Source organism: Adiantum capillus-veneris, chromosome 22 (assembly GCF_014529385.1).
Source record: "Adiantum capillus-veneris isolate H3 chromosome 22, ASM1452938v2, whole genome shotgun sequence".
Taxonomy (NCBI): domain Eukaryota; kingdom Viridiplantae; phylum Streptophyta; class Polypodiopsida; order Polypodiales; family Pteridaceae; genus Adiantum; species Adiantum capillus-veneris.
The window spans coordinates 36,243,536-36,264,730 of record NC_140952.1 but is presented as its reverse complement, the minus strand read 5'-3'; the positions used below and the strand labels follow the sequence as shown (position 1 = coordinate 36,264,730).

The 21,195-nt window shown below is 44.1% G+C and overlaps 1 protein-coding gene across 4 annotated transcripts in view; it reads left to right on the top strand.

Annotated features, from left to right (window-relative positions):
• Positions 1–6,289: 6,289 nt before the first annotated feature.
• The window catches only part of LOC147429159 (AP-1 complex subunit gamma-2-like), a 244,286-nt gene continuing 229,380 nt past the window's right edge, over positions 6,290–21,195 (top strand). For all 4 annotated transcript variants that reach the window (XR_015185812.1, XR_015185811.1, XM_086495289.1 and 1 more), the window contains exon 1: positions 6,290–6,408. Coding sequence is in view for 2 of the 4 variants with exons in the window: in XM_086495289.1 (XP_086351415.1) it covers positions 6,392–6,408 (17 nt within the window). In the remaining 2 variants the exon portion in view is untranslated. The remainder of the gene's footprint in view (positions 6,409–21,195) is intronic.

Here is a 21,195-nt window from a genome sequence, read left to right as displayed (position 1 = left end):
AGAGAGGTCCTTTCCATTTTCTTCCATTTTTTCAAACCTTTCATTTTCTTGACAGATTTTTCCTCCTCCTATTTGTGTTTTTTGAGTTTCAATAGCTAATTCCCATCGTGCCTCTAGTAACATCACTACTTGTGTTTTCTACAATATGAGAGGAGAGGGACTTTGAAAAGCTATGTCTTTTTGTGCAAATGGCTAGGTAACCACGCTTCCATCTTGTAAAGGTCCACACAAAGTGAAGAGGAACAAACGAGATGAAGTAAAAAACCACTAGAAAGGCCATATTCTTGCATCCAAAGTGAGAGACAAAGTACAACAGGTTTTTTTGGCCAAGGACATGGCATTGAACTTAGATTAGTATCCACATCTACATTCATTCTATAAGCGAAATGTGTGTGCTTTAAGACTATGTCCAATGAGCAAAAATAGTTTTACAATTATCTATTTTTTTAATTAAAAAATTTGCAGATGCATTTCCATCCATAGATGTGGAGTGGAAACCTGTAGAAAGCTTGAGTGGCACATTCAAATGTGTCATGAATTGGTGGTACCAAAAAGAGACACCACTTTGTTGAGGGTTCAAAGAGGGTTTTTGGGAAAGAGTAAGGCAGGGGCAAAGAGGGAGAGAGTTTTAGATTGTGTTCTAAGCTTAAATGAATATAGTGGTGGGGGCCTTCATTAACAAATGCCAATTTGAAAATTTCAAGCTCCTATTTTATTCTTAGTTTTGCTCTAGCTTACATTGGTACCAACCTCTCTCTCATTGTCTCCCTAGAACTAGCTTAGCTTATGCAGTAGTATCAACCACCTCTCTCTCTCTCTCTCTCTCTCTCTCTCTCTCTCTCTTTGTGTGTGTGTGTGTGTGTGTGTATTAGGTTGTGGACCACTCTACAAACTTATAGTGTGCGAGGGAGTGGCGTGTTTACCTACCAGGTCCGTTGCTCCATATATGGGGTCCCAAGGTGAACATGAAGGCTAGCGATCATTACAATACTCACTTGTGTCCAAGATAATTGAATGGATAAGTTGCATGTGTTAATGGAATGACTCACTTGTATGCAGATTCAATGGGTGTTGCTCATTGTTTGGAATTTGTCACCTCACATCCATGGGAGCGTGTTTTGGGTTTAAGAAGCTATTGGAGTGTGAAGAAGGAGCAAAGAACCATTAAGAAGAGGTTTCTACGAATGAGAGAGGAAGATGATGTTGATGGGCGAGACTGCAAAAACAATTATGGAGCGGTGGCTAAGTGCTGGCAGGGGATCCCCGATTGTTTGCAAATGGAGATTCAACTACGACAAGGGGATGGGAACGGAGTGATATTTTCGAGCGAGCTTTTTGGGACTTTTATCAAATGTTATTTATCGTGAAAATGCTCCCTTAAAAGCCTATTGCAGAGAGATTTCAGGAGGGAGTTTTTTTCGTTATTTTTTAATTTTAAGAGAGCATCAAACAATACAATAATTAGCTTTGGTTGACAGAATGGAACTCTGTGTGTGTGTGTGTGTGTGTGTGTGTGTGTGTGTCTGTGAACACTATCTCTCTCTCTCTCTCTCTCTCTCTCTATATATATATATATATATATATATATATATATATATATAAGACTTTCTTTAGTTGACACCATTTGGTTGAGAAACAAGCAAATACAAGCCACCATCATGTATGCAAATTATTTTTTTTGAGTTTCTCAAAAAAGAAACACAATGTACAAAAAAAGTTCCTGGAGGGCCAATAAATTCTTGGGATAGAATTAGTACACCACTCTTTACTTAAGTGGTACGACGACAATTGAACACTCGAAGCAGATCCTCATTTGTTAGCTTGCTGTTATGGATAAACATATTGTGGTTCACATCTAAGATAAAGTAAATATGCTTGCAAGCCACGTACGGTTTGCTCTGTGCTACTTGCTCCGCAAAGTCTCCACATGTACACATCGGGCTACTTGCAATATGAAATTCATACCTCTCACCTTGGACATATGAACTGGTTGTTTCTACCACAAATTTCTCATGCATGTTTGTCTTACCAACAATATGGTGCACAATTTGAGATTCCTTGGTTATTGCTGAGTCAATTCTCTTGGAGGCTTGAATTGATACTTTTGACTGATAACACACATTATGTGTTTCCTTGAATGCAATCTTCTTTATTGTGAATCCTCTTGACTCCAAATTTTGCAACTTAGAAGCAATAAAGTTTGTTCCCTTTTCCACCGGCCATATGCTAGGTATTCTAGCCGGGCATTGAGTGATTGTATTACGAATCTACCACGTGTGATCCACACTATCATTGCAGAACCACATGAATTGCGCCTTTGAACTTTTAGCATGAGGAATATCTGTCCCACTTCCCAAGTTCTAATATCCCAAAAGGATGGTGCAACAACACATGTATAGATGTTTTTTATGTTCTTTTTTGCATTTTTTGGCTCTAGACCCTAACCACCCTTGGCATTGAACTCTACTGCCCTTTGGTATACAACAAATTTCCCACATTGTCTTGTAAATGTCTCTCTCCTCAACCACTAGTCCACCCTCCTGTTTTTTGCCTGCTTGATTGGCCACCCTGCCAGCTGATTGGATACCTCCACGATTACGCAAAATGTTTTGTGTCAAAAATCCGTGTCAATGTGAAGCATATACTTCCTCATAGTTGCTCTATTTGATGATGATACATTTTGAAGATAGCATTCTTGTACCTGTTCCATAGCTTTCCTCTGAATCGGCTATTTTATCCAGTCCAGGTACGTTCCCACTCGCATGAGGGTGGAGTATTCCCCGCACGCCCTCCATCCACGGCGCGACTTGATGTTCCGATTTCTCATGGGGGCTTGCCTCTGGAATTTTGGTAAGCTCCACTTAGCTCTAGTGTTATGACGACCAAGGTTCCCAGGAAAAGGCCAATGAACTGCTTTGCTTTCTTTCCACCTATGAATCTTGAGCTTATCATGTCGTCCAAGCTTATTTTCCAGTTGGGTTTCCAGGTCCTCATGGACAATCTGCACTTGTCGTTCATGTTTGTGTCAAGGATCGCTCTCCCTGTACATTCTTCATTCCATATACCCATATGCTCGACAATGCTGTGGCTGCATTTTTTGAACGAGGGACAGCCTGTCACACTGCCCGTGACCCTGCCACAATGGCCTATGTGCTTATGCTTTGCATTCTGATGATGAGCCACTCTCATTGTGACTCGTAGCCTGTGTCACTCAGGCCTGAAGTGCCAATGCCAAAATTTCACCTCATCGTCCATGCTGACTGCAGAGGTTGTATCTTTGATTGAGTCGGCCCCTTGCCTTGGACTGCTCTACCAATACCAGGTTGAAGCTCAATGGATGATGGTCACGATTGACTCCAGGTCTGCTTGCCTTCTTCACAAGGTGCTTGATGACTCCTAACGAGCCTGACTGATGATAAGTTGCATATCTTGAGGACGATCCAACTGGGGTCCCTATTTGAAGGTGATTGCTAAGGGGGACACTTAACATTGTGCCTTCACGGCTGCTCAATGACTGGCCGCTAGCATGCTCTCTTGATTCATGCTTTTCCGATCATGGAGGGACTCTTCACCTAGAGCCCTCATTGAAGAAAATGGAGTCGACGTCTCTTGCCAACTCGGATACCCATGTTGGGCTTGTATTCAATATATTCTTGAGCCACGACTGAGCCTTTGCCGTCAGGCTTCCCACATTCCATTGGAGTCGCATCACTTTGCAAGCCTGGTCACATTCCTGGTGACCCAGTGCATTTGCATCGCTAGCTCGCACCTCTCGTGACTTATCTTGGTAGTAGATCTTGTGTACGTTGATGATGGATACCCGTCGTTTGGTTGACGGGTTTTTAGCTCTGATACCATGTGTTACGGGTGTGCCCAGGACATTCAATTCAACTTTTCAACGCACGATGCCGAGATGGCTCCCGCGTGCATCGAGCTATATGTGACCACGGGCCGTTTTCAGGACGAGCCCTCCATGAGCCGCCAAAGGGGACACAAGTCGACTGGATGCGAGCCTCCCAGCCCGCGCACTCATAGTCAGGGACCCTCTGCCTCTTGATGAAGGTGTCATTTTGAGTGTCCCGAGCACACCCGTAGCACATGGTGGGTGCTAGAATAAGGGACGGTGAGCCGCCACCTGTGACATCGAGAGAGAGGAGAGCCGCCAGGGGTTGGAGGAGGAGAGGAGGTCACTGAGGTGTGCATGGTGGGTGGAGTTGAGTAGCCATCAACGGGAAGTACATGAGAAGCAACAAAGGACATGGGTAGTAGGCAAGAAGAAAACGAGCAGCGCGAGGAGCTTTTGGGTTGGAGTTGGACGCTACAGAGCCTTTGATAGAGGCGGGAGACAGTTAGGAAGGAAATGAGTGGGGCAGCTTTTAGTGTCAAAGCTTGTGTGCGATCAAATTCAAGCAAAGGCAAAGCAATCCTAAAGGGCCGATCAATTGCATGCAGTCTTAGTGTTTATGTGTGTTGCGTAGAGTCAAGCACGAGGCTATGCTAGCAAATTGAATGAAGAAGGAGGTGGGAGCATGAGGGATGAGAAGAAAGCACAATGGCGCTATCGATGGCATCCCGTACATGAAGTTGTGTGAGTGCACAACCTACAGGTTTGGGATCCAGTCTAGCAGAACCATGAAACCAAGAAAAAATAAAATTGGATTTGTGAGCAGTCTCTTAAAGTATGACATGTAAAACTTACTTCAATCTTAAGCTAGAGGATTTCAGACAAGGATAAAGCTCAAAGTCGGGAAACAACACACTTGCTTTCTTGGGCATGGCCATGTTGCTCAAGAACATCCAAAGCAAGGGAAGACAGGGTATGAAGTGTAAGTGTGGGTCAAAGCAAGGACGAACGAAGAAGATTATGCCTTCACTCGCACAAGACTCGTGCTTTCCCTTACTAGCAACATCTCTTCTCTCACTTCCAGTCTTGGTTATGAAGTAAAAACAAAAAACAATGCCATATTCGTAACTAAATTTTGTATTCGATTTCATAATTGATTAGTAATATAAATTATGGTTCAAAGGTGTCAGTTGTGTATAATTTCTTGTGTTGCGCATCTTCTCTCTCTCTTTTCCCATAGCGAGCAGCCCAATGCTTACTCGACTCAGCTCATGAACATAGATCCTATGACAACGTTCACATATCAACACGTCCATATGTATTGTTATACATTACCTCACCTCGAAGGGTTCATTCAAGAGCCTTTGGAAGATAGTGTCATGGGTGATCTAGCCTTGTTGCAAATTTCTAAAAGACTGGGATGTTCCTTGCATTGCATTCACATGCCAACCTGTCCATGTGTATGATCCAACCAAAAGTACACCTTCCATTTTTTGTTTCTAGGTTGAGTTGAAGGCCTGCATAGCAAATAATTATGCCTTTCTACATACTGGCTCCTACAATATTAAATTAGTTAGATTCCCATCCTTCTCGGTTAACCTGACATTTCTCTTGCCTTTTAAAATAAATAGAATCCGATTCGAGCTCAAATCACTGCGCATCCATAGTTTTGGGGTAGCTCTCATAATCACTAGTAAGCTCACACACGAAGCTACTAGCTTCTCCAATCTGTAAACTCAAAAAGAAAAAACTATCGCTCGCACAGTTTGAGGACCTCTACGCTTGCCAACTCTATAGCAGCTCTAGGCACCCCCCGCGAGCGGCCCTCAAACGTTGTAGTCTGTCTTGCTAGTATTTTTAGTTCTCTTTTTTCTGAAAGGAAACTCGGTCGACGGCCGCTTAATAAAAGAGACTTTCCTGAATATTGATTAGAATTAAATTATAGAATGTAAGAAAAGTCAAGCCATGTGAGACTGTGAAATGAAATGTGAAATTAAAAAAACTCATCGATATATATATATATATGTGTGTGTGTGTGTGTGTGTGTATCCATAGAATTTACTAGAATTATGCAAGTGAAATTTCACTTTAATATTCTAAAACAATAGAATGCAAAAAAGTCAAAACATGTCAGGATATGAAATGAAAGTGAAATAAACATTTAAAGTAAGTCTTTATCATGCATTGAAAACAATGAAAGTCTCCGTGACCTAACACAACACTAAGGTTTCTTTTAGAAAGCAAAAAAAGAGCTTTCCTAATGGTTCTAATAGCTTGAAAATGTCACAGAAAAGAAAATTAAGAAGAAAGAAAAAATGTATAAGGTGCATTTAACCATCTCTATTTATATATGCACTCAAAAAATCTTTTGACTTTCCACCTCGATGGTGTTTTCATTTGCTAAACTCACCCTTCCCTAAGATGTTTTAAAAGGATTTTAATTTTCCGGAATCGTTGGGATTTGATTGAACCTGGCACATACGCAGCAACATTTGGAAAGAGAGCGCCGACCTCACTCACGACGCCTGGAGCGCAGACGATTCAAACATGACCTCCAAATTGAGGTCAGCGTCTATCTCTGTCTCAATTCCTTTCACTGCGCGCGTGTGGTGTATGTGTGTGTGTGTGTGTAGAGAGAGAGAGAGAGAGAGAGAGAGAGAGAGAGAGAGAGAGAGAGTGTTTGAGGCCTTCATAAAGGAATACATGCTACCTATTTTCGAGGCTAGAAGGTGTTGGTAGAGATGGCGGAGTGATCATCAAAGAGAATCGGAATGGCGGTGCACGACCTATGGAATTGTAATGGACCACTTCAATTGGAGGTAGGTACTTTTGAGGAGACTTTTAACATGGCGGAGTGATCATTATAGATGATCGGAGTGGCAGTGCACGACCTATGGAATTGTAATGGATCACTTCAATTGGACGTAGGTACTTTTGAGGAGACTTTAAAGAGTAAGAATAAATCGGTATTGGGAATCAATGGACAGTTGAGAAAATAGTAGACATTCAGAAGGGCTTGCCATGCTATTATACAACTAGTAGGGAGAGGTATCATGCTCGTTATATGTGGGTCAGAGTTCATACATATGCCATATGCTACTTTGCGCCTTCTAACTTTGAGCATCGCCTTATACGATCGATATTATGAAATACTCGAGAGTGGGAGGTATCATCTTAGTTGAGGACTTTGATACAAGGACAACTTCCCAGGTTTGATAGATCAATGGAGGATTTTTGGATGATTCAAGTAGATGCACATGTGTACTTGTCTCTCATACTAGAGTGTGGCTACAATGCACAACCCATGAATATCTAGCACAGAGTTTGTGATCCTAGATACCAATTTTATAGGGAGACAGATGTTGTTTATACTTCTAAGAGCTTTAGATTGCTAGCAACAGTGGGTTCCCCATCACCTTTGCCGGAGCTTACACACTAACTTAGAAACTCTATTCATGCAATGGCAATGAGAGCTCATTGAGAGGGGACCTTGCAATTAGCGGCAGGCAAATCGATGTGAGGTGAGCAAAAACAACCTTGGTGTGAGCGCAAGGCGGCCAAGGGGTGCATCCACAGGAAAGAGTCGAGCTTGGGTAAGAGAAAAGCCTTCTTAAACGCAGATTGCAAGCCAAGAACTCAAGAACCCAAGAACCCCAAGTAACGAAGAACCCAGTGCACGGTCATCACCCGAAGCGGAATGGATACTTTGCATGGAGGTGATGAGAGTGGAGTTGGAGAAGAAGAAGTTTCTACACCAGGAGGATCGTTTTCCGATCCTCCCCCATCCCCATCTACGCCATGGATTGTACCAAACCCTATGGAGGCTTTGGCCAAGTCGATGATGGACATGATGCTACAACAAGAGGCGCAACGCACTGCCTTGGACCGCAATCGTGAAGAAAGAAGGTCAGTCATGGAGCTTGAGCGTGAGCAAGCATTGAAGCTCAAAACTTAGCGGCTGAGAAAAGAAGGGCGACTATGGAGCTTGAGCGTGAACTAACGCACGAGGCTCAACGCATAGCGGCCGAAGAGAAGAGAGCGGCTATGGAGTTAGAGCGAGAGGTGCAGAGAGACCAACACATGAAGGAGTTAGTCCTACAGGTACTCTCCTCGAAGTCCAAGCCACTCAAGGACGCTGGCGAGTCCTCAGGTAGCACAAATAGAGACGGAGATTTCAACAACCCAATCACTGAGAAGTTGATGTTTAGTAAGTATGATAGTAAGATGGATGCTTCTTTGATTCTTTCTTGGTTGCATCAATTTAATGCTTACTTTGCAATTGTCAGAAAAACAAGTAACAATAAAGTTTTGACTACTGCCATGTACCTAGCAGATGATGCCATTAATTGGTATCAAGCTTGGCAATAGTCACATATGGCTGAGCATCTTGAGCATGCCGAGGAAGGCGTACCCCTCTCTTTCAGTTGGGTCGACTTCCAAGACAATCTCAAGGCTCGCTTCATGCCACCACAGTACCTTGATCTGTTTAAAGAAGATTTGCGTGGTCTTAAGCAAAATGGATCCCTTGTTATGTCTTTTTCTAACCGTATTTTGTAGATTGGCGTGCAATTGCGTAAGTCGGATGAGGATTGTAAGGAGGCTTTCCTCTTTGGGTTAGACGAGTACATTAAGTTTGATGTGCAGGTTTTCAGCCGTAAGGACTATAATGATACCGTCAGAATCGCCTTAGCACAAGAAATGAAGCACAACAAAGGCAAGCCGAAAAAGAACAAGTTGAGTACTTCGCAAGACTAACCGAATGGTAAGCACGGTAAGACCATTGGTAAGAATGACGATAATTCTTCTCAATCTTCTTCTACACCTAGAGCAGAAAAGTCTCTCAATGATGATAAAGGCAATGGTAAAACTCAAGACACTCCTAAGTAGACGCCTGACGAAAAATCTGCTCACGGAATTTGAGGAGGTTGGTTAACTCTTGAAGAACGAGCCGATTATGCACGGGACAAAAGATGTTTTGAGTGTCACACTAAAGGTCACATGAAACGAGATTGTCCTAAGAAAGAAGACCCGCAAAAGAACTCGCAAAAGAACCCAAGAATCCACATCATCTGTGAATGCTGTAACACACTCCAAGTCCAGAATCAATCACGACAGCACCAAATAACCACTTCAAAACAGTTCACAGTTCACAATAGATTTACACTGGCACGCGGCGGAGTTCCGTGCCTAGAGATATTGGCCCCAAAGACTGGCGCCCCTTTCGGTATTTCTTTATGTATTAATCAGTTCAAAGTACAAGCGAGTGGTTCGGGTTTCACTCTCAGACTCTGCGTCCAGATGCTTTGCAGAGTGGGAGCCCAAACCACTTATTTAATGTTTACAAGGGATGCCAAAAGCAGAGCCTCGAAAAGCTTCAAAAATAAAGCAAAATTCTTTTCTCTCACAAGCTCTCTCTAGAGCTTTAGGAAAATAAAGCAAATATTCTCTCTCTCTTTCTATCTCAAATTGCGTAGATTCAAAAGTTGGCCACGCAAATTCAGCTAAAAAGCGGCTCCGTAATTTCCGGGCCTTGCCGTACGGTGCCACGTCAGCATATCAGCGCTTTTTCCGGATTTCAGCTTGCTGCCCTCTTAGGGTTAGGGTTAGGGTTTTTGCTATTTTTAGGGTTTTTGGCAAATTTTAGGGTTTGCATGTTTTAGGGTTAGGGTTTCCAAAATTAGGGTTTTCAGCAGTAGTGAGGGTTTCCTCTCGGGCAACCACGTCATCACATTGTGACATACCCCCCTCTTGAAAGCATTGTATTCGCCCTCGATTACGCCTGCAAAACAGACAAAGGCCATAAATCGTCTCAGCAGACACTGACTGTTAGTACCTACGTACTAGGAATACACATCTAGCACATGTACCAATCGACAGTCACATCACACGACATCACAGGACATCACTAGACATCACATGACATTCAACATTCATTCCGATCTTAGACCATGATTTATCGGTAATGTAGCTAGCAATTGCATCTAGATCCAATCGGGACCTCATCGATGTCCGATTGACTAACCCCTATTGCAACCATGTCTATTCGAGATCAATCAGACCAAAATGCTGCAGTAATTTCGTCTATCAGTTCTTGCACTTAAAAGAAGTCAAGAACAAAGCAATACCATAATCAGGAATTCCATTTCATAAAGTCATCCAACAGAATACTGTCAGCTCTCAGTATCCCTAAAGCTCAAAGAGACATTAGTGACTTTAGTATGAAAATCAAGGCATCTGCTGACAAAGGAGCGGAGTGACTCCCCTCTTGTGCATCCCACTGCACCAGATCTCCGGCCAAGCTGAATTCTGGGTTCCATTTGGAGTATACTATACTAAACCAAAAGCATTGAGGTAACGTTTCACAATCCGAGGAGTATTTGCTAGGTCCTCCTCCTCCATCCACTTCGCATCCAATGCAGGATAGTTCTTGAACTTAACCAAGAACCGTCGTCGGACTTTACCTTTCTTCGTATCCTTCTGTGCCAAGATCTGTTCAGGAACAAGGATCTCCTCGTTTTCTTCCACTTCGGGTTGCTCATTAGGCTCCCCATCATCAGACACATCACCTTTAAAAGGTTTCAAGAGACTCACAGGAAATGCATTGTGAATCCTCCAAGTATCAGGCAGTTTTAGTCGGAAGGAGACATCATTTATCTTTTCAGTGATCTGGATAGATCCGTAGTATCGCATACTAAGCTTTGAAAAAGCTTCTCGTTTACCTTTTTCTTTCTCAAGCGTGCCTTCTCAAGACGTACGAGCACCCAATCATCCTCCTTCAATTTCAAGTCGCGACGATGGCGATCCGCTGCCTTTTTCTGTCGTTCTTGAGATTTCTGCAAAGTCTCACGAACCTTGGCAAAAGCCCTATCTAAGTCTCGCGTATATTCATCCGCTTCAAAAATCTTATCTTTCGTGCTTAGGAAGGGTGGAACCTTCGCAACACCTTCAACAATCTCAAATGGCGCCTTCCCCGTCGAAGAGTGTATCGTGTTATTGTAGGCAAATTCCACCAAAGGTAGGTACTTTTCCCATTGAGTCTTCTGATCCGAGATGTAAGACTTTAATAAATCTAAAACCACTGAGTTAGCAATCTCAGATTGCCCGTCAGTCTGCGGGTGGAACGATAACGAGAACTGCAACCGCGTGCCAATGTTCTCCCAAATTGCCTTCCAAAACAAACTCGTAAATCTGGGGTCTCTGTTGGAGACAATCGTCTCAGGCATGTCATGTAATCTGAAAATCTGGGCCACAAACAGTCTCGCTAAGTGATCCGGCTTGACTGTTTTCTTCACTGGAATGACATGAGCCTGTTTGCTAAATCTGTCAATAACAGTCCAAATACCATCGTGACCACTCTGTGTTCTCGGGAGAAAAAAAATGAAATCCATTGCAATACTTTCCCAGGGGCGGGTGGGTATGGGTAAAGGCTGTAACAATCCCTCGGCTTTATGCCTGTCAAACTTGACCTTTTGGCATACCAAGAAACTGCGCACAAACTCTTCCACATCCGTTTTGAGTCTCAGCCAAAAGAAGTATCTCTCTACCCCTTTCATGGTGGTAGCAATGCCGCGGTGACCCGTAAAAGGTGGACAGTGGCATTCAGTCATAACCTTTTCCCTCAACGGCTGTGTAACGCACAACATGGTTTTTCTCATCAAGTAGCCATCCCGAATGGAATATCCCGCTACTGTCTCCCCATCCCGTATCCGTGTGAAAATGTCTGCAAAATCTGTATCTGTGGCATACTGGTCGACCATATCCTCGAAGCTCCTATGATGTATCGCGGAAATAGCCAGAACCAACGGCTTCCAAGACAAAGCATCTGCCACCACATTCTTTTGTCCTTGCACATGGACAATCTGGAAGTGAAATTGTGACAAGATGTTTGCCCGCCGCATCTGCTTTTCCGAAAGCTGCTTCTGTGACAAGAAGTAGCGCAAACTCTGATGGTCTGTAAAGAGAGTAAAATCCGCTCCGAGTAGGTAATGCCGCCACTGAGTAAGAGCATGGATAACCGCTAAAAGCTCTTTCTCATAAATGTGTGCTGTCATCTCCGGGCCTTGAGAACAATCGGCTCTCGTAAGCAATGGCCTTCTTGCATTAAGACCGCACCTAGACTATGACCACAAGCATCACAATATACTTCAAATGACTTCTACAAGTCCGGCAAAGTCAAAACTGGTCCCGCAGTCAATTTCTCTTTCAATATCTGAAAGGCAGTCACCTCTGTGGGTCCCCACGAGAAAGGGACTCCTTTCTGTGTCAAGATATGCAAAGGGGAAGCAACCTCTGCAAACTTTCGAATGAACCGCTTGTAGTACGAACACAGTCCCAAGAAGCTTCTAACTTCATGGACATTCTTCAAATCGGGCCAATCACGGATAGTCTCTATCTTGGCCGGATCCATTTGCACTCCTGCTACTGAGACAGTGTCCCAAAAAAATGTATCTCTGGTAGGAAAAATTCACTTTTCTTTGCATTAATCACTGACTTGTGATCTCGTAATGCCTGAAAGACCTGAAGTAGATGATCTCTGTGTTCTGCCTCATTCTTGGAGAAAACAATGATATCGTCAAAGAAAGTGCCAACAAATAGCCTGTACTCTCGAAAAATTCTGTCCATCATTTGGTTAAACGTTGCAGGAGCATTGGTTAAGCCAAAAGGCATCACCAAAAACTCAAATAACCCAAAAGTCGTCAGAAAAGCTTTCTTGTAGACGTCTCCTGGTGCGATTCTGATCTGATGATATCCACTCTTCAAATCAATCCTGCTAAAGCACGAGGATCCCTGTAATCTGTCGAGTATATCATCGTTTCTAGGAATCAGAAATTTGTTCTTGATGGTGATTTTGTTGAGAGCTCTATAATCGATGCACATTCTCCAAGATCCGTCTTTATTCAAAACTAACAACATTGGAGAGCAATACGGTGAAGTACTAGGCTGGACAAGTACCCTTTTCCAAGAGGTCTTTCACTTGGTTCATAATCTCTCCATTCTGTGCTCGGCTCACACGGTAAGGTGGCCGGTTCGGTGGTGTGCTTCCAGGTATCAGATCAATGGTATGATCTTCAGGCCCTCTAAAAAAAGCAATCGGCATGAGTGTGGAGAAAAATCTTGGCGTTCTTTTGTTCAGGTCAAACATATTCGACCTTTATCCATTGTTCAGTTCTCTCCCAAAAGAATGAGTAAAGAAACTGAAGTTCATCAAGTACAATCTGTGAGCCCTTCATTTGTCAAAGTCGCTTTCTCGGCCCGGTAGTCAACCACGGCGTAATTCTTGTGGTACCAAGGGATTTCGAGTAGAACGTCACTCGCGTACCCTGAACACCCCTGTCATCGCAAATGAAGTTTGCCAATGCTTGGTGTAATGGCAACATCCCATCCGGGTGCCAGTTGAACTACCTCCACCTGTGGCCTCAGCCTGTCGGGCGTAAGTCCAAATCGAGCCGCCAATTCCAAGTGAAAAGAAGTTGGCCTTGGCTCCTTCAAAAGAGCTTCTTGATCCTTCACTTTGCCCTAAAAGCGGCAAAGTTTGTACTTTCATTCATTTGATTCGGTTCAGGTCCCACGCCATGTGGTACGAGTTCTGCTTTTTATTTGCTTTTCTGCCACGTCTCTAAGCTGCTTTAGAACTTTTTGGCCTTTCTTCATCTTGTTCATTCAGTGCCTTGTTAGGGCACTTCGGGTAGATATGTCCATGTTCCCCGCATCCAAAGCACTTCCCCTCCCTGATGAAGCGAGCTCTCTCCTCAGGAGTAAGCTTGGGTCATGCATCCTTCTTTTCTAGGTTGCTCTTTTTCTTTCTACTTTCATTCGCTGAAGTCTGTTCGACTCGTTGTGTCATGACCGCATCAGTGGGGTAGGTCAGATTGCCAGAGTGAATGGCAAAGCCCCGCTTCGCATGACTCATCAACTCCTGAATAGAAGCTGACTTCTGTTCCAAGCAGTGATCTCGGATCTCTGTAGGTAGACCCAAGGTAAACCGCTCAATCTGTTCTCTGAACGAGATCTTCTTGAATGAAGAGGCGGGTAGAAAAGAGCTCCAGAATCTCTCGCAATAAGCATCCACTATGTCTCTCTTGGTCATCCGAAGATGGTTCCAAGCAGCTCGTTTATCGCGTTCATACTCTTGAGTCAACCAAGAAGAAATAAAAAGCTTCTTAAATTTCAGCCATTTAACTGGTGCAGTCTTGTTTAAAAGAAGCGTGGACCACCAAGTTCGAGCATCCCCCTGAAAATAAGAGGCAGCTCTCGTGGAGTGCTCTGATTAGCGTCCTCCCGCGAAAGCGATGTCAAACTGTTGTATAAAAGACAAAGCCTTCGAAGCATCTTTGTATCCTGAAAAAGTGTCGAATTTGATCGATTGTCCACCTTCCTTATACTCTCGGACTTTCTTGCTTTTATCTTCCAGAAAGTCATACTGGTTGGCTTTATTTCTTGTTCGCATAAAAGTTGTCGTCATCAGAGTTTGAACTGTCTGTAGACGAGTCCTCCGTAGAACTGTCACTCACTGGGCGAGATCTAGACTTCTTTTGTAAGGTGCAGCGGAATGAATGTTGTATTTTCTCAAGATTAGTGATCTTTATTGCTCAAGGTTCCTTTTAGTTCTTAGGGAAAGAGAGAGCTTTCCATCTTGTAGAGTGCTGTGGTCACGAACAAAGTGAGTGGATATTGTGCGTGCAAGTGAATGAGACTGAGAGAAGGAGAGAGAAGAGATACGACACCGAGAGGTTGTAAAACCCTCCTCTGAAGGCCCCACTCTCGTCGGCGAGAGTGGTCTACTTTGATTGCACAAGGTGAACAATGCGTATGCAATGGACTGATGCAATGGGACTGTGCCGATGACGACGACGGTGATGAAGACGGCGACTTAGGCTGAAATCTGTGAAGACTGTTTCGGGCTGGTTTCGCTGCTGGAAATTACTGTCTTGATCGGGCTGAGATGATGATAAAAAAACACTGATGTAATCACTCTTCAGGCTGCGTTTTATGGTCGCTACTGTATGCTGAAAAACGCTGGGGCAGCATATGTTTTTCCTGCTGAAAATGGCAGCATCCTGAGCGTTAGTAATCCCTCACAAGCTGTGGTGACTTGCTGCAGTTGATGAATAAAAACGCTGCCTGGCTGCTGAATCTGGCGTTAGTAGAACTGAAAACGCTGAGGTTAATTAGGAGAAAAACGCTAGCATCAAAGACCTGATGGCGATGTCTGCTTGGAATGAAAACGCCAGGGTATGAGGATGATGGCGATGGTTGTTGGGGGTGGAGACACTAGGTATGCAAGAAGCAAAACGCTGATGGCTGCGGGTGGAAGTGGCCTCACCAAGTTGGCTTGGAGAGGGTCTTGCTGAGAGAGGGAGGGAACACCTGTTGCTTGGTAGCCTGCTATGCTCCTTGGCTCATCTGCCAATTTGTGCTAACTTGGGTTTGCTTATATATTAACTTACCCAATTTGCCCTACTGAGCACCCAACAAAGTCACTTAATAAATAAGTGAAAAATGTAAAAAATAGGGAAAAATGGGATAAACTCATCTAAAAAATCCCCAAATTGACTCTAATGGAATTTGATGGAAATGCTTATGCTTATGCAGTGTGCAACCAGAGGATATGCATCTACACTGAGTGACTGGGCATGCACGGTCTACAAATAGACTCACAAAAGTGCCAGATCACTTCTAATCTAACTTGACTGGACTTGACGGAAACCCTACTATGGTGTAGCTTGTCCACGGACACATAGGGTTGGGATGTGTCACGTGACATCCCCTCCTTTTTAAAGTGAGGTACTGGCACCGAGCTGCATGGCTTCCTTGTAGTCTGTCAACAACTCTGGATAATCCTTGAAGAACTCTTCGTCTACCCACACCGCTTCATGGGTTCCTCGATCTTTGAACTTCAAAAAATACTGTCGTACTTGTTTCTTCGAACCATGGCGAAACTGATGCAACAAAACTTGCTCCGGCTCCATGACTTCTGCTTCATCGATGATCTCCGGTTCTTCTTCTTCCGAAACGTCCTTTTGAGGTGTTCCCTGAAACACTTTCAACCAAGAAACATGGAAAACGTTGTACATAGCATAGTAATAGGGAATGGCCGTTTTCAGGTCTCCATTCCTTGTTTCCATTCGAAGTTTCCGTTCCGAATCCGCGTTCCGTGTTTCAAATGTGAGTACTCGTAACAGGGAATGGCATTTTGTTCCGCGTTCCCGTTCCGGTTTCCCGTTCCGGTTTCCCGTTCCTGGTAACTATGGTGCATAGACCATGAGTTAGGCAATTGCAATTTCATTGAAACCTCATTAATCTTTTTGATAACTGGAAATGGACCATACATACGAAAAGATAACTTAGGACATTTCTTTCCAACTTGCTGAAGACTCTGTTTCATAATTTGTAGATACACCCAATCTCCTTCCTTGATCGAGACCTGCTGAAGACGATGCTTGTTAGCTTGTCGAGAATAAGATTCCTGAGCCTTGCTTAGCTGAAGCTTCACACTCTCAGAAATCTCATCCAATGACTGACTCTCAGCATTGGCATCAGGCATTTGACTAACCGATCGAGTCAACAGTGACTGGAATCGGCGGCCAAAAGCTGCCTTATATGGAGTTCGACCAGTAGTAGAAGAGAAGGAATCATTGAGAATAGCCTGTACCAATGGGAGATAGAGCTCCCATTGAGACTGCTGATCATGAACATAAGACTTCAACACATCAAAAGCCAACTGATTATAAATTTCCGTTTGACCATCTGACTATGGATGAAAAGCGGATGAAAAATTCAACTTTGTGCCAAAATTTTCAAAGAGTGCACGCCAAAAGTTGGACGTAAACTTAACATCCCTATCTGAAACAATGGACTTTGGCAAACCACAGAGGGGGTACCAATGCTTTATGAACAATCGTGCAACATCTTGTGCAATAACTGTGGCCTTACAAGGAATCAACGTGCAAAATTTGTTGAAACGATCAACATTGAGTGTTCCTTGAATGCAAACTTGGTGGTAAGCTAGTCACAAAATCCATAGAGATATCCTGAAAAGGTCCCTCGGGAATAGGCAGCGGAAGCAAGAGGCCTTGCTGCTTACCTCGAGGAGCTTTTACTTTTTGACATATAGTGCAATGTGTGACATAACTAAACACATCTTTTCACATTTTAGGCCAATAGAAAAATCGTTCAATCTTTTCCAATGTGGTGTTCATACCCCTGTGCCCACCCGTGAGAGAGTCATGTGCATCATGCAATATGGCTGGCCTGAGAGAGGACAACACACATAGACGCTGACGAAAAAATAACAATCCATCACGAATGAGATAGTTGCTGGGCCCTTGGGAAGCAAGGGCCTGCAGCCAATACTTTCCAAACTCCGAATCTGCATACTGATTCTTCATGCAACAGGGTTAGCTTTTCCAGGGTTAGCTTTTCCAGGCACATACTCAATCAAACCGCCAAATTGCTCAAAAAATTGTGACCACCGCACTTGGCGATCACTCCAATGTGCACTAGGCATAGACTGGAGCCACTTGAGGGCTTGATGATCTGTGCGCACTATAAAATCTCTACCATACAAAAAATGCTTCCAATGCTTAAGAGAGTGAATGACAGACAAAAGTTCTTTATCATAAACTGAATAATTCTTTTCCGCACTATTGAGCTTCTGGCTAAGGAAAGCTACTGGGCGACCATGCTGCTGGAGTACAGCGCCTATGGCGACATTGCTCGCATCCGTCCATACCTCAAAGGGGTCATCCTAAGAGGCAAGGATAAGACACGGTGCTTCTGTCACCGCAACCTTGAGAGCTGCGAAAGCCTCAATGGCTGCCTTGGGCAAGTCTACGCGTTGACGGCGAGTCTTTATCCCTTTCAAAACATCAGTCATAGGTGCAGCAATGCGTGCAAAATTCTCTATGTGTGAACTATATGCTTGACATAAACTAAGAAAAGAACGCACATCATATGCAGTTTTAAGCAAATCCCAATTACGAACATGTTCCACCTTCGCGGGGTCTAGCTTCACGCCTTCTGCAGAAATAATATAGACAAGTGACTTCAGTAAGAAAAAATTCCGACTTCTTCGCTGCAATGTACAACTGACACTCATCTAAATGAGTTAGTACCCTTTCAACATCTAATTCATGTTGCTCCCACAATGCAGAAAAAATGAGAATATCATCTAAAAAGATGAACACACATACACCGACCATATCGCCGAAACGACCTACCATGAGACAATTGAACGTGCCCACGGCTCTTGTCAATCCAAAAGGCATAACAATATACTCCCATTGCCCTCGCTCGGTGCAAAAGGCAGTCTTGAAAATGTCGCCTTTGAATACCCGTACCTGATGGTATCCACTTTTGAGATCGACCTTGCTGAAAACCTTTGCCCCATTGAGCCTATCCAAGATATACTCAATGCGAGGCATCGGAAACTTGTTCTTGACGGTCATCTTGTTTAATGTCCTGTAATCAACACACAAACGAGACGAACCATCCTTCTTGCGAACAAACAAAATAGGAGCAGCAAAAGGACTTACACTAGGACGTATGAATCCTCTAGCCACCAACTCCGTGAGATGCCGCTCTAACTCTTCCTCCTGTGACTTGTTCAAACGGTAGGGAGCCTTACTGACCGGCTGCGCTCCCTCCATAAGCTCGATGCGATGGTCCTCTGGCCGCTCCGGTGGGAGACGAGGTGGGAGATCATCCTGCAAAAAGAGATGTTTAAATTTCGTAAACAACTTCGAATACTTACCTGGAGCCTGAATGCTCTGGGAAACTGGGGCATCATAGATGAATGCCGCTTGTGCTCCTCGTCATAATTCACGCTTTACCTGCACATGCGAGATGAGAGGCAAAGAATGCAAGCCCTCCTCAGCACGAATGATGAGGGGGGAATCTGTTTTGGTATGCAAAGTGAGAGTTAGAGCCTCCCAATCAACGAGAGGGTTAAGTTCACGAAACCATTTCGTGCCTAATATCATATCACATCCTAAGAGAGGAGACACAAGAAATTTCCTACGAAAAGAAGCTTGCTGAACGGTAAACATCACATCAAGGCACTCCTTTGTGATGAGAGAGTCCATCCCAGGAGCGAAGCTAGAAACCTCGATAGGAGATTTTTGACTAACCTCTAGGCGGGCTCTCTCAACAAGAGGGGGACTAATCACATCACGCATACTGCCTGGATCAAACAATATGATAAAACGTTGTCCTTTTACATGACCATAACACTTCATGAGAGATTCATCAATGTGTGTGTCAGAGTCATGAGAAGATGCAGGTTGTGTTGTGACAGAGTTTGTGCTAGCTGTGGGTGCCTTTGGTTCTTTAGGTGGGACTGTCTTAGGACAGGCCTTCTTAATGTGCCCCTTGACGTGACATTGAAAACATCTACCTTCTTTAGCATAAATCACTTGTTCTTCAGCCGTGATGTATCCTCCTATAATTCCTTGTGAAGCTTTTTCATCAGGGGTTAGCTTAGGTTTTGTAGGTGTTTTAGCTTTACCCTTAGATTCATTGTTAGAGTTCTTCTCCGAGGAATTAGAGGAAGAAGGGCTAGAAGAATTACCATTCTTACCATTCTTTCCGTTCTTCCCATTCTGCGTGTTCTGAGAATTTTGCGGGGTTCCTTGAGAAGTCTTGTTTTCCTTAGGCTTTCCTTTGTTGTGCTTCATCTCGTGGGCGAGAGCAATTGCTACCGCTTTGTTGAGATCGATTGGATCGAGTACCTCGACATCATATTTGATATACTTGTCCAATCTGTAAAGAAATGCCTCCTTGCGCTTCGCATCCGATTTGCATAATTGAGTACCAAGCTGCAAAACACGATTAGAGAAAGACATAACCGGCATACCATTTTGCTTGAGAGCTCGCCAATCATCCTTCAATCGTGCAAGATACTGAGGTGGCATAAACCGCGCCTTGAGCTTGTCTTGGAAATCAGCCCAACTAAAAGAGAGGGGCGTGAAATCGTCGGCTGCCTCTAGGTGCGCGGCTAGCCGTGCCTCTTGCCATGCTTGGTACCAATTTATGGCATCACCGGCAAGGTACATAGCTACTGTCAAAACTTTGCTATTGCCTGTTTTCTTAGTTGTCGCAAAATAAGCATTAAATTGATGCAACCAAGAATGAATAACAATAGCATCCATCTTACCGTCATACTTACTGAAGGTCAACTTCTTTGTGACTGGATTGTGTGAATCCGCATCGTGGCCTGCGCCACTGGACGAACTCCCCCGATCTTTGGGTGGTTCGGTCTTCGAGGCTAGGACATGGGAAATAAATTTTTGATTACGAATCTCCCTTTGAGCTTCTCACTCGGCGTCCCTTTCTGCTTTGGTTCTTTTCGTTCAGCGCGCTCGCGTTCGAGAGCAAGTCGATTTTCTTCTTGTTGTGCGGCCAATCTTGCGTTTCTTTCGTTGCGCTCGCGTTCTAAAGCAAGGCGCTTGTCTTCTTGTCTATCCATCATGGCCATCATTTGCTTCATCATTGCCTCCATAGGGTCTGGCATAGATGGCGAAGGGGGAGGGTTGAAGAAATCATCTCCGGGTGGGGACGAGTCTCCGTCGCCTCTCTCATGCTCATCACCCGTATGCGAAGTATCCATTCCGCTTCGGGTGACGACCATGCACTATGATCTTGGGGTCTTAAGCTCGCGAGGAACTTGGGTTCTTGAGGTTCTTGAGGTCCTTGATTCGTGAGAATCTTGGGTTCTTGAGGTTCTTGAGTCTTGAGGGTCTTGGGTTCTTGAGGGTTTCTTTCGCTTGCAAATCGCGTTGGAGAAGGATCTTCTCTTTACCCGAGTTCTACTCCTTTCTGCGGGTGCACCCCTTAGCGGCCTTGCGCTCACACCAAGGTTGCTTTTTCCCACCTCACGTCGATTGGCCGGCCGCTAAGTGCATGGTCCGCTCTCAATGAGTGAAAAGAGACACAAGGGGAGGCTGGACAAGCCCTTCTTTCTTGGGATTCCTGTCACTCTTCAACAAAACACGATTAGGAATCGCCATGCCCAAGTAAACTTGGGTTCGTGCGATCGCAACAAGCAAAAAAATTCTTGTGGTTCTTTCCTTGAGTAATGCAGAACACTTCCAAAGCTCTGATACCAATGTAAGGTGCAGCGGAATGAATGTTGTATTTTCTCAAGATTAGTGATCTTTATTGCTCAAGGTTCCTTTTAGTTCTTAGGGAAAGAGAGCTTTCCGTCTTGTAGAGTGCTGTGGTCACGAACAAAGTGAGTGGATATTGTGCGTGCAAGTGAATGAGACTGAGAGAAGGAGAGAGAAGAGATACGACACCGAGAGGTTGTAAAACCCTCCTCCGAAGGCCCCACTCTCGTCGGCGAGAGTGGTCTA